Source organism: Electrona antarctica (assembly GCF_951216825.1).
Source record: "Electrona antarctica genome assembly, chromosome: 2".
NCBI classification, from domain to species: Eukaryota; Metazoa; Chordata; class Actinopteri; order Myctophiformes; family Myctophidae; genus Electrona; species Electrona antarctica.
The window spans coordinates 16,265,964-16,279,452 of NC_136807.1; the positions used below are offsets into that span (position 1 = coordinate 16,265,964).

A 13,489-nucleotide genomic window follows, 5' to 3' on the forward strand; every position below is an offset into this window, starting at 1 on the left:
TGATGATTTCAATTGATGTTCATCTACCCTATTTTACAGTTGGCTATATAATAGTCCCATGGGACTGTTTGGCGAATGGCTGTTTTCGAAAAGCGCTTTATAAATAAAGTTTTTATAATTTATTTTTTGAAAAAAGGAAAAAAGGAAGCTCGTAGTCACAATGCAAAAAACTTTTATTGAACCGACGTTTCGGCAACAGAGTGCCTTCTTCAGGGTATGATTAATAATAATAATAATAATAATACATTTTTCGGGTTAATGCATAATAAATCACCTTTTGCTTGTTTTATTTTTGTTTGTTTTTGGTGAAATGTCCCTTTAAGGCAGTCATGGGATGCTGTCTGGGGGGAGTGTTCTCTGTCAGCCTGTGGCCTGGTTAGGAATGAGCTTCCTTATTCTGATGGTGTGTGGGTCTGTTTTTGCATTGGGTAACAGGGCCTGTTTGTGTGCATCTGCTTGCTTCAGTGATCTCATGATAATATCTGACTGTCAGATGCATGGGACCACAAAGGAAGATGACAGTTAAATCATCAACAGTTTAACTGTAATGGCCTATGTCCTGAAAACATGCTGGCTTTCTTTAGTTTAGGTAGGCTCTAACACTGGTATAATAGAACACAGAAATGAAGTGATAGAACATAACTCAAGACAATTAAGTCTAAGTGATTCAAAATATACAGAAAGTGCATTTTCTGTTAAATTTAAAAACCTGTTAAATTTAAAACCAAACATCTCACAAAAACATCAAAGTAACAATAATTAAGAAAGATGTGGTTTCTTGTTTTTGTTAGGCTATGTGATATTAAGCTACATATCATTATAAATAACGTTTTTGAATATTCTCTACATTTAGACATAGCCAATAAAATAATCACTAATATGTTATTTAAGAATTCATTCTCTTTTCAAAGGGTTATGGCCGGCCCGGGACAACTAAATAATGTCAGTGATCCAGGTCAAACCACCGGCTATGGGACGTCCTTTGACATTAAGCTGGTAGAGTTCGGTTGGCGTTGTTCGTTTTTTGGTCATTTTTTGGCACTTCCTGATTTGAGGGCGCATGCAGCGTGGTGGTGGTACGGTGCTGCTGCGCTCGTGTCCCGTCACACTCAGGTCGTGAGGAGTCCGTCTGTATTGTAGCCAGGCAGGCAGGCAGCCCGTGGTAGGACCACTCGGAATCGGTTAAGTACAGTCAGTCGCACCGCGAAATAATCCGTAAATTCGGTGCGGGTGTGTTTGACAGGGTGAATGGAACGGAACGTTGCGCTTTTGTGGTGAAGAAGAAGGAAACAGAGAGTCGTGGTGGTTCGTTTGGGACAGCGAAGAGGCGAGAGCGAGGCGTGCTGCGTTCCGGACGGATTCAAACAGGTGTCTCACGCTCTCTCATCACCAGGCAGCCCAACCCAGGTGGAGAAGAAAGTGGACGGACGGAGGAAGGAAAAGAGGAGGATATATCCCATCTTTTTACAGCGGAGGAGGAGAGAAAGAGAATTGACCCGGGCGTGAGCCGCCTATTCGGAAGGAAACCATTTCCCCCCCCAAATTATCACTCTATATGTCCTTATTCATCAACCGGTCACACCGTGGATTCTGTTCTGTAAATTGACCGGCTGACACGTCAGGACGGATTAAACGCTGGGAAGCATCTATCCTACAGTAATTATATGATCGGACAGGCAGGTGGGGAGAGAGAGAGACGTTTTATTTTGTAGGACAATCCTCTCTCTCTCTCTCTCTGGAGATGAGGCGATGACTGACAGCCCCCCCACCCCCTCCTGCGGGACAGGCCGGCCCATTCTGCTAACAGGTGTGTCTAAGGGCGCGCACACACACTAATTTGTACTCCCGCCCGCCTGGGAGCCTGCTCCATCCCCATTTGCCTCATTGTTCTACCTATGTGTAACACCACAAATTGGAGGTAGCATATTTAAATAGATTTATTTATTTAAAGACAGAACTGTTCCAATCTCTGTCACCGACGTGCGCGGGTGCATGTGGAACGGTTCAAGAAAATCAGGAAAAAATGATTTCTTCTTGAAATTTGTAACCAATTTTTAGGAGGCTTTCTTTAGTAAAAAAAACATTTTTGGTTGATTATACAATTTTGGAAACGCTGAAACAGTCTCGTAGTTATTCTAAAAAAGGAGGTCTCGGGAGGATAAAGAACATTTGTGAACCTAAATATCTAATGATGACAAGCAGCAGCGTGGCTGATCTGGTGTCCACCACCACCACGCACCTTCACCACCACCACAGGAGCCGGAGTCCCCACAGCCACAGCGGGGTGTCAGGGTCCGCGGCGGCCGGAGTAGGAGTGGAGATGTTCGGGGAATTTCAGGACTGGTGCCTCCGGACTTACGGCGACTCCGGCAAGACAAAGACCGTCACTCGGCGCAAATATAACAAAATCCTCCAGACGCTGTTGACGGCGCAACAGGGGGACGAGGAGAACGGCGGGCTGTTCGTTCATCATGACAGCAACAACAACAGCCACATCAACGCCAAATTTAAATTCTGGGTCAAGTCGAAGGGCTTTCTGGTCGGGACGGCCCACGAGCACGACGGAGACGCGTCGCCGGACAGACCGGTCCTCTACGTCCCCATCAAGACAACGGTTAGTGGCGTGCGTCTTCCTCTTTCGTTTTATTTTATGTGCTTGTGTTGTGAGTTGTGATCCTACGTGCGTGTCCGTTTTCAGCTTTTATTATATGTAGGCTACCTGTCCGTGGCGTCCCCCACCATATTTGCATATGCAAATGTGTGTGTGTGTGTGTGTGTGTGTGTGTGTGTGTGTGTGTGTGTGTGTGTGTGTGTGTGTGTGTGTGCGTGTGCGTGTGTGTGCGCGCGTGCGTGTGCGTGAACGCGTGACCCGGACGGTCGGACCCGAAACGAACGTAACTTTCTCTGGCTCCATTGCCCATTGCCCATGCTGCTCGTTGGCATAGTTAAATTAATAATAATAATAATCCTTAAAGTGACATAAACGCAGAGGATTTATTTTATTATGCACCTCCTGCATGCACAATGATGGCAGGGCATGGTAAATTGGTAATAGGCACTATAGTCAACAGGTAGCCTGCAGTTATTCTCAAACTTTTTTGGACCCCGTTTGATATTATACATTATATCACAGATTCACATTTGATATGTTTACTTGGTCTAGAGTGATTCTTTATTTCTTTTTTCTTTTTGCTTGATTGAATTCCATATCAGAAATTCTGAAGTTTACCAACATTGACCCTGTTTTGGGCATGTCATATTACAGGCATGAGGGTGGATTCTGCCACTGTTCTGCCTGTTACTCTCCAAAGTTGTGATCACAGAAACACTTCTTGAATGTCTAAATTGATTAGTCAGGTTAAAATATCACTGGAAGAAGAAAAAAGCCCACACATTGCAATCAGCCCAAAGCCATTTATCACATTGCAATCAGCCCAAAGCCATTTATCTGTAATCAATCCCCTGAAATGTCTGGAATCTACCTCAATTTTGTGCATTAAATCTAAATGTCCCCCAAATAGGTAACGTAATGTAAATCGGCCCCAAATTACGTTGCTTAAAGTGAAGACAAACAGACAGTAATTTGAGGGGTTGGTTGGCATGGTTACGGTGAGGCTGACTTCCCCATCCCACATGTCCCGTATATATAGCCTACCGTATGAATATGTTCTGATTGACATCATATATGTAATATATGCACTAAGAAGAGAGGCACTGATTTGTAACATATATGTAAATGGAATTAATTTGAGAAGGGATGGTTGTGAGTGGGAGGGATCTGAAAAGTAATTTGAACTCAAGCTTGGAATACAGATAAACCTTCAACTTTAACTTTCTCTCTGTCTCTCTCTGTTTATCTGTTTCTCTTCTGAGTTCTTGTCCACAGCTCTCCCTCTCTCCCAGAACATGTATAGGCCTAACTACAGCCTATGAAATTAGAACAACAATATTAGTGACCATACCCATGTCTTTTTTTACGACATCTGTATTATGCAGCTGATCTCTCCCGATGTTTAATGACTTTCGAACGTTCCTATAGGTTCCCTATTTTGGGCATATCGTTTTCTTGAATCAATCAAAGTTTTTCACATTTATTAGAAAACCTTGCACTTTTTGACATCATGGCAGAGACCTCCCAAAATAATGTGTTTGTCTCTCTCCTCAGTCTGTCTGTCATTCTCTTTCTATTGGACTCTCTGTTTGTGCATCTCTTTGCCTCTCTTTCTTGCTGTCTCCCATTCCTCTCTCCGTCTCTTCTCTCCTGTTCCGTCTTCTCCTCTCTCTCTCACTCTCTCTCTCTCTTTCTCTGCCTCTATGTCTGTTCATTATCAGGACTTGTGTGTTTAGTCTGGTAGACACTGTTTTCGCTACTCACTGACCGTGTGTGTGTGTGTGTGTGTGTGTGTGTGTGTGTGTGTGTGTGTGTGTGTGTGTGTGTGTGTGTGTGTGTGTGTGTGTGTGTGTGTGTGTGTGTGTGTGTGTGTGTGTGTGTGTGTGTGTGTGTGTGTGTGTGTGTGTGTGTGTGTGTGTGTGTGTGTGTGTGTGAATAACTAGACAGCTTTGTTCCCAGTGACAACTGCTGTAGTTTACCTGTGAGGTGGTGGTGGACAGTATGCTATGTTATGTTAGCATACTTCATATCGAACTATTTAACCACACAATCAGGGGGTAATTCATCGTATCACATAGAGTGTCACATAAAAGTAGCGAAAATAGCTGATCTACAAGCTTCTACTAAGGCATTGCAAACTGAAAGTGGTTAATATTTAATAATTGCCAACAAGGGCTTGTAACTAAATAACTGCATAATTGGATCCATTGGAGCACAGGTTATTTTTCTCCATCCTGAAAAGTGACAGTTTTGGACATATAAGGTTTCCACCCGACAACGGCGATGTGTATTTAGGGCTGAGTGTGTGTCTGGAGAGGATCATGGCCTCACTACAGCAACAGCTGATCAGTCTGCAGCTCTGTTGATATACAGACCAATACCTCTGAGAGAGAGAGGGTGCGGGGGATTGGGCTGATTGGAACAAAAAAAGACATAGAGGAACTCACAGGTGGAGCGAGATAAAGCAAGAGAAACCAAGCGAGGGAGCAAGAAAATGTCTGACAAAGAAAGTAGAAGGATGATGAGGGAGGGGATGATAAACTGTTATGTGAAGGGAGTGCATAGAGGAGAGCGGATGAAGTGGATAAGAGGAGAGGTAGTAAGAGGGGAAGGGGAATGCAGCATGCAGGCATACTGAGTCATGTTCAAGTCTTTTGGGCAGTGCCGGTGGCCTAAAGGTTAGAGGAGTGCACTTGTTGCCGGTTCAGTTCCCCTGGGCGGCAGCAAAAATCTGGGTGTGGGAGTGAATGGCTAGCCTGGAAACCAGATGAATCTGCCACAGGAAAAAAAATGCCCTGGGCAGATATTGGTCTGGCACTCAGTTTGAATAAAATTTCGCTCACCCCAGAGTCTTGGGTGACCAATCAGAGTCCCACTAAGTGAGACATTTTTCTGTGATGTTGGAATCTGTTTGTAACTGCCCCTTGGAAATAAATCGTGGAAATCTTCCACGCCGAAGTTCCATACTAATATTTACGCAGTGATATTAGTCTGGCCATGCCAGGCTAGTGAATGGTCACCACTCGCCCCTCCCCCAACACCGCTAAAGTGCCATTGAGCAAGGCACCGAACCCCCGACTGCGCCATTGGAGCTCCTCATGGGCCAATAGTATAAGACTGTGGTGGTACTGGTCTGGTCATGGTCATCTCCCAGATTAGAATGTGTGTGTCTCTCTGTGTGTGTCTATGTGCCATAGAAACACACATGCTGAAAATGAGCACTGTCAGCATTACGTTCGGTCAATAAAATTAATAAAGTCTCTATTATCTATGTGAGACACTGGCTTGTTTTTAGGGATTAATTAAACAACCTCACAAAAACACTTCACTTGCATACTTCACCAACTTTCAACTGTATCTTAATATAATTGGTCCTCATATCATATCACTAATGCTCACCAGGCGTGTACTACTCGCTATGCGGCTGTGGACAGTTCTGAAACGTCCCTACCGGCGATGACATCATTGGTGGGGATTCAAAGCTAATTGGAAACTACTATACTAAGACCTTTCTCTTCCTGGGAAGTTAGCATGCTGAAATAGAAGCCACTGTTGTTGCATCAATAAAACAGTAAATACAAATGTCATCACTGGATTCGCCGCACACATTTTCTAACTACCGGTATCTATAGATTACATCGGAGACACAGGCCATGTAGACAGAAATTATACCCACCTATTAGTGCAGTGATTCTCAACCTTCTCTAGATCGGGGGCCACTGAACATTCACAAATCCCATCTGACCTTGTGCATTTACAGAGTTGTTTATTTGTGTTCTGGCATTATCACAATGAAAGCTATTTCTTCAACGTTGTAAAGAAAAAAACGCTAGGAAAGAAAAACTGTCAATCACAGCGACTACTGGCCAATCACAGCGGGTCTCCCAGTCCCTAGAAAAGCGGTGGGATCCATAAGCAGCACGCGTCTGTGACTCATGCCAGACATGTTGTCAGGGGTTCTCTCTCACACTCATCTGAGTTCATCAGTGTGTCCCCTCCACACCCACACACACTCTCTCTTTCTCCCTTTACTTTCACTATCGTCTATGGCGTTTATTGTAGTACTACTACTATCAGTACTGTCTTTAAAGGTTTACCAGTTACAGTGGAATACAGCACACAGACGGGCCCCCTGGCTAAAACAGTCTGCATTCTACTGTCTAATACATACAGAGAGAGAGATCCCCTGCCTTTTGAGGGTGGCCCCCAGTTGAGAAGGAAGCAGCGAGTGGTTTGTTGGCCTATAAATAGTTTCTCTAGACACTGGTGTCAACTACATGTGATCACTACTTCCCTCTCTCAAGCAGACACAGTGTTATTATATTGTGAAGTATTTAGTCCGTTCCCTGCAGTGGAGATCATGTCCGTGAGGAGCTGCCTAGTACAACTACAGTCTCTTAATGGTATTCTGCTGGGAGTGAAGCCCCTTTCTTTCCTTGGCTGAATAGAAGTTGAACGATGCTCCATACGGATGTGTTGTCATGGTGATGATGACCAGGACAGACCATCAGTGTCTGACCTGTGATATGAATGAGCGAGTGATCAGAGTGAGAATGTGGAGGCTTTGCAAAAATGACGTGTGTGTGTGTGTGTGTGTGTGTGTGTGTGTGTGTGTGTGTGTGTGTGTGTGTGTGTGTGTGTGTGTGTGTGTGTGTGTGTGTGTGTGTGTGTGTGTGTGTGTGTGTGTGTGTGTGTGTGTGTGTGTGTGTGTGTGTGTGTGTGTCACACGTGTGTCACACGTGTGTCACACACATTCACAAGCATACAAACATTAGAACATGCAGTAGTAGTAGTGAAAGTAGTAGTAGTACACGCCCGTCCCACACACTACCAATCCAGTCCTACCAATTGCTGTCAATTTAGTGTATTTATAATGCTGGGATAAGGGGTGCATTGAGATAGCAGAGATCGCTGGCCTGATAGAGGAGGCCTCACCCAATTAAGTTACCCCATCCACCCAAAATACGCATGTGTGCTCGCGCGAGCACACACACACACACACACACACACTCACACTATGTATAAAAGTGTGTGGATCCTACTACTTACCCGTGTGTGTGTGTGTGTGTGTGTGTGTGTGTGTGTGTGTGTGTGTGTGTGTGTGTGTGTGTGTGTGTGTGTGTGTGTGTGTGTGTGTGTGTGTGTGTGTGTGTGTGTGTGTGTGTGTGTGTGAGAGAGAGTGCGTGCGTGTATGAGGGGTTATGTGAAGGACAGATGTCGGGTGAATGGAGGGTCATGCGCTGTTGGAAACGAGAGACAAGTCTCTCTTCTGTGATTCTGGTTACTGTTCTTCTGACAATGAATGGACGCTTTGGCAAAATAAAACACAGAGTTTACAGAGTTACAAACCAAAATAAGTTGGGACCCATTTCCTAATCATCCATATCAGTTTGTCCCAACGAAGGACAGGAGACTCCTGAGCTCCGTCTGTCTTTACTGGCAAACAGCCCTGATCCTAATGTTGGGTTCACATTACTGGGCAGGATGCCGTATCACCACCAGACAGTCAAATACTGCTAACTAGTGGTGGAAAAAGTACTTACAAGGAAAACGTCTGCTAATAAAAAGTATTGATTGGCATCAAAATATGCTTAAAATACCAAAAGCAAAAGTACCCATAATGCAGAATGTCCCATTTCACAAGGTATCAATAATTATGTATAAAATGAATTCAAATATTTTGAAAATAGCTGATCTACAAGCTCTAAATAGGAGCTCTACAACAGAGCTTGTAGATCAGCTATTTTCAAATAGCCAAAGTTGAAATAGGGCTGAGGTGGTTAATGTATATGTTTTGTAACAATAATTACAATCTACAGTCACCAGTTTTCATATAATTGTAGTGGAGTAAAAGTACAATATTTGCCTCTGAGATGTAGTGGAGTAGAAGTAAAAGTATTGAAAATTGGAAATACTCAAGTAATGTAATTAGTTACTTTCCACCACTACTTGTAACCCAATGTAGGAAGTCAGCATGTGCCGTTGCTATTATATACACAAATCACTGAGATGTTTTTTTTCTCCTCCAATGTAGGCCTAACAGTTCAAACTGCAATCTATAACTTAACTTCCATGTCATACTGTGGATTCGAACCCAGGTCTCCCACATTAAAGACCTGTCTGCTGCTCCATCAATAAGGCATCCTCACCTTGAGCTTCAGCCAGTACTATTGTAGTTGTCAACCAGTAGCCTAGGTGTCCTGCCTGACACCAGGGTCTACACTTCTCAATGGAAGAGTAAAGTCTATCCACTGCAAATGTGCCAGTAATGTTGTAACATCGACAGCAGCGTCTCGAGGTTGTGGATCTGCTACTTTTGGTGCTTTTGTGTGACGTTTTAGTAAGATCAAAGTGGGGCGTTAAATCTATAGAAAAAATCACACCCGTGTGAACTGAGTGGTGCAACTGTTCACACACTACGTCACACACTAACCATAGCAACCATGTACACACAGACACATACAGACAAAGCTGGTTGTTGGAGTGGTTTGCACCACTCAAAAAATGCAACAAGTTAGAATATGGAGATAAGAGGTTTCTGCCCGACATGAGCTTTATATAGCAACAACTAAGATTACACAGATACGTTCCCAGCTTGAGAGTTATAGATGTAACAGGTCTAAATGGGTTAACATTCATTTTAATTCAAATTAAGTTGTATTCATTAAAATAAGTTCCATATTTCAGCTTTAATGGACGCCTTCACCCATTTTCAACCTGTCTTCATCTCTTCATGTAATTGGTCCTCACTGATGTTCATGATTAAATGGTAAAATAAATCTACATGGTCTGTCTCAGAGGAGGGCTGTGTCTGTGGACACTTCACCCACCTACCAGTGACATCATCATTAGGCAGATTTTTTTTTCCAAACAAGATTTAAAAATGTTTATTTAGATTTATATTAACGCGAGAACCGAGAACATTATAGCATGCTAACGTTACAGGATTAGAAAGCTTGCAGTTTCTATTAGCTTGAATTCCCCATCGTTTCTGAACTGTCCACAGCCCTTCTCAGAGAGACAGAGGGAGTAGATAAACATTTTACCATGTTATAATGATCGTTAGTGAGGAGCAATATTATAAAGATAGGTTGAAAATGGGTCGTCCTTTAACACCTTGTTATCAATCACCTTGGATGTGTACAATACAAGTTGTCCACTACAAGTGACAGCTAAACACTTTATCACCTTGGATGTGTACAATACAAGTTGTCCACTACAAGTGACAGCTAAACACTTTATCACCTTGGATGTGTACAATACAAGTTGTCCACTACAAGTGACAGCTAAACACTTTATCACCTTGGATGTGTACAATACAAGTTGTCCACTACAAGTGACAGCTAAACAGTAGCAAACTAGAAAAAGTGCCCTTCTGGGCACAGGTCTCCACCTGGAGGATAGGACTGTGTGAGATGTTTGGCAAAATGTTTAGTAGTAATATGTTTGCCTTGTATGGCAATAGGATGATTTGAGGCATTTTGTTCCAATCAACCTGTTTTGCAAAAATCAACCTGTTGGTGGCGCTATAACAGGCCAATGTGAAAAGGGTGGGATATATTCCTCAGCCTAGTAAGAAAATGTGTGAAAGATTTCACGTAAATTGCATGCTGTGTTCATGATTTGAGGCTTTTGTTCAAAACGGGGCAATCTTGCAAACTGTGAAAGGCAATTATAGCCAATTAGGGTGGAATATGAAATATCGGACAGATCCGACTTGAGCACATGACCATAGAGATACTGTGTAACGATTTGTGAGATTTTTGGACAGAATCTGGAGGAGTAATATCCAAAAATGTGTTTTACAAAAGTCGGCCTCCTGGTGGCGCTATAAAAGGCAGATGCGGAAAATGCAGGTGAAAGGTTTGTCCTTGGCCTCTAGGGAGTGTGCATGCAACGTTTCACGCAGATCGGTGCAGTTTTAGGTAACAAATGTGAAAAGCTGCCTCATGGTGGCGCTATAACAGGCCGTTCTGGAAAATGCGGGGCAGAGGTTCATCGTTGGCATCTAGGGAGTGTGTGTGCAAAGTTTGGCATCGACTGGGTTAACGGTGCCGGAGATTAGCTGGTAACGGACGGACGGAAGGACACACGGACGGACACACACACGGACGGACGGACACACACACGGACGGAGTGCAAAACATACTCTCTCACCATGCCTTCGGCCTGGTGGAGACAATAATCACGATAATCAGATGAAGTCATATCGCCCAGCCCTACTCTGCTACTATTTCCCTGCCTGTAGTTGCCTGCAGGGGTCACACATCCAAAATTGCTGATCTACAAGCTTACAATGTGTATACCGGTAATGGCAATCAACAAACAAACATCTTGCAGATGAAAGGTACAGAAACTACAGATCCCACAGGATCCACAAATAAGACTACAAGGTCCACAAACAGGATTAACCTCTACTGACGATCTTCTCTACAAACATCTCGATTACATTTGGTCATTCTGCCCGGCAACTAGCCAGTAAACATGTCTGCAAACACAGACTCAAAGATGTACCCCACCGACGTCTCCCTCGAAGATGTGCCACCACTTCCTGAACTATTCCTAAGCCGTGTGAACTGAGTGGTGCAACTATACTTGTATTATGATAGTTACTGTACTGTACTGTAGTCTACTCTACTCTATACTGTACCATGCAGTGTTCTGTACTGTGTACTGTACTCAGAGTACTGTACTCATGTACTGTACTCTGTACTGTACTGTTCACTGTCCTGTACTGTATTGTACTCACTGTACTGTTCTGTACGGTTTTGTACTGTACTATTGCAATAGTTATAGTGCTGTGTGCACAGTGTGAAGCTCAAGAGCGCCACTTGAAGGTACTGGGCAAAATTCAATGTAAAAATTACATTTGATCAATACATTTATTGATCAATTAATATTGTGCTCTCATGGTGTCACTACTTTGCAATTGTTAAGTGTAGTGCTGGTGGAGTGGGTGAAGGAAGTATAGAGGTGTATGATGAGGGGATGAGGTGATGGGTGGAGGAAGTATAGAGGAGTATGATGAGGGGATGAGGTGATGGGTGGAGGAAGCATAGAGGTGTATGATGAGGGGATGAGGGGGGGTGAGGTGATGGGTGAAGGAAGTATAGAGGAGTATGATGAGGGGATGAGGGGGGGGGGTGAGGTGATGGGTGGAGGAAGTATAGAGGAGTATGATGAGGTGATGGGTGGAGGAAGCATAGAGGTGTATTATGAGGTGATGGGTGAAGGAAGTATAGAGGAGTATGATGAGGTGATGGGTGAAGGAAGCATAGAGGTGTATTATGAGGTGATGAGGTGTTGGGTGGAGGAAGCATAGAGGTGTATGATGAGGTGATGGGTGGAGGAAGCATAGAGGTGTATGATGAGGTGATGGGTGAAGGAAGTATAGAGGAGTATGATGAGGGGATGAGGGGGGGGTGAGGTGATGGGTGAAGGAAGTATAGAGGAGTATGATGAGGGATGAGGGGATGGGTGGAGGAAGCATAGAGGTGTATGATGAGGGATGAGGGGATGGGTGGAGGAAGCATAGAGGTGTATGATGAGGGATGAGGGGATGGGTGGAGGAAGCATAGAGGAGTATGATGAGGGATGAGGGGATGGGTGGAGGAAGCATAGAGGTGTATGATGAGGTGATGAGGTGATGGGTGGAGGAAGCATAGAGGTGTATGATGAGGTGATGGGTGGAGGAAGCATAGAGGTGTATGATGAGGGATGAGGGGATGGGTGGAGGAAGCATAGAGGTGTATGATGAGGGATGAGGGGATGGGTGGAGGAAGCATAGAGGTGTATGATGAGGTGATGAGGTGATGGGTGGAGGAAGCATAGAGGTGTATGATGAGGTGATGGGTGGAGGAAGCATAGAGGTGTATGATGAGGTGATGGGTGGAGGAAGCATAGAGGTGTATGATGAGGGATGGGTGGAGGAAGCATAGAGGTGTATGATGAGGGGATGAGGTGGAGGAAGCATAGAGGTGTATGATGAGGGATGAGGGGATGGGTGGAGGAAGCATAGAGGTGTATGATGAGGGATGAGGGGATGGGTGGAGGAAGCATAGAGGTGTATGATGAGGTGATGGGTGGAGGAAGCATAGAGGTGTATAATGAGGTGATGGGTGGAGGAAACATAGAGGTGTATGATGAGGTGATGGGTGGAGGAAGCATAGAGGTGTATGATGAGGGATGGGTGGAGGAAGCATAGAGGTGTATGATGAGGGGATGAGGTGGAGGAAGCATAGAGGTGTATGATGAGGGGATGAGGTGGAGGAAGCATAGAGGTGTATGATGAGGGGATGAGGTGGAGGAAGCATAGAGGTGTATGATGAGGGGATGAGGTGGAGGAAGCATAGAGGTGTATGATGGGGGGATGAGGTGATGGGTGGAGGAAGCATAGAGGTGTATGATGGGGGGATGAGGTGGAGGAAGCATAGAGGTGTATGATGAGGGGATGGGTGGAGGAAGCATAGAGGTGTATGATGAGGTGATGGGTGGAGGAAGCATAGAGGTGTATGATGAGGGGATGAGGTGGAGGAAGCATAGAGGTGTATGATGAGGTGATGGGTGGCGGAAGCATAGAGGTGTATGATGAGGGGATGAGGTGGAGGAAGCATAGAGGTGTATGATGAGGTGATGGGTGGAGGAAGCATAGAGGTGTATTATGAGGTGATGGGTGGAGGAAGCATAGAGGTGTATGATGAGGGGATGGGTGGAGGAAGCATAGAGGTGTATGATGAGGGGATGAGGTGATGGGTGGAGGAAGCATAGAGGTGTATGATGAGGTGATGAGGTGATGGGTGGAGGAAGCATAGAGGTGTATGATGAGGGGATGGGGTGATGGGTGGAGGAAGCATAGAGGTGTATGATGGGGGATGAGGG

The 13,489-nt window shown here is 44.5% G+C and overlaps 1 protein-coding gene across 1 annotated transcript in view; it reads left to right on the plus strand.

Annotated features, from left to right (window-relative positions):
- Positions 1-1,119: 1,119 nt before the first annotated feature.
- The window catches only part of nol4lb (nucleolar protein 4-like b), a 185,311-nt gene continuing 172,941 nt past the window's right edge, over positions 1,120-13,489 (plus strand). Inside the window, exon 1 of the mRNA XM_079528322.1 lies at positions 1,120-2,614. Within this exon, the coding sequence (XP_079384448.1) occupies positions 2,189-2,614 (426 nt within the window). The 5' untranslated portion in view covers positions 1,120-2,188. The remainder of the gene's footprint in view (positions 2,615-13,489) is intronic.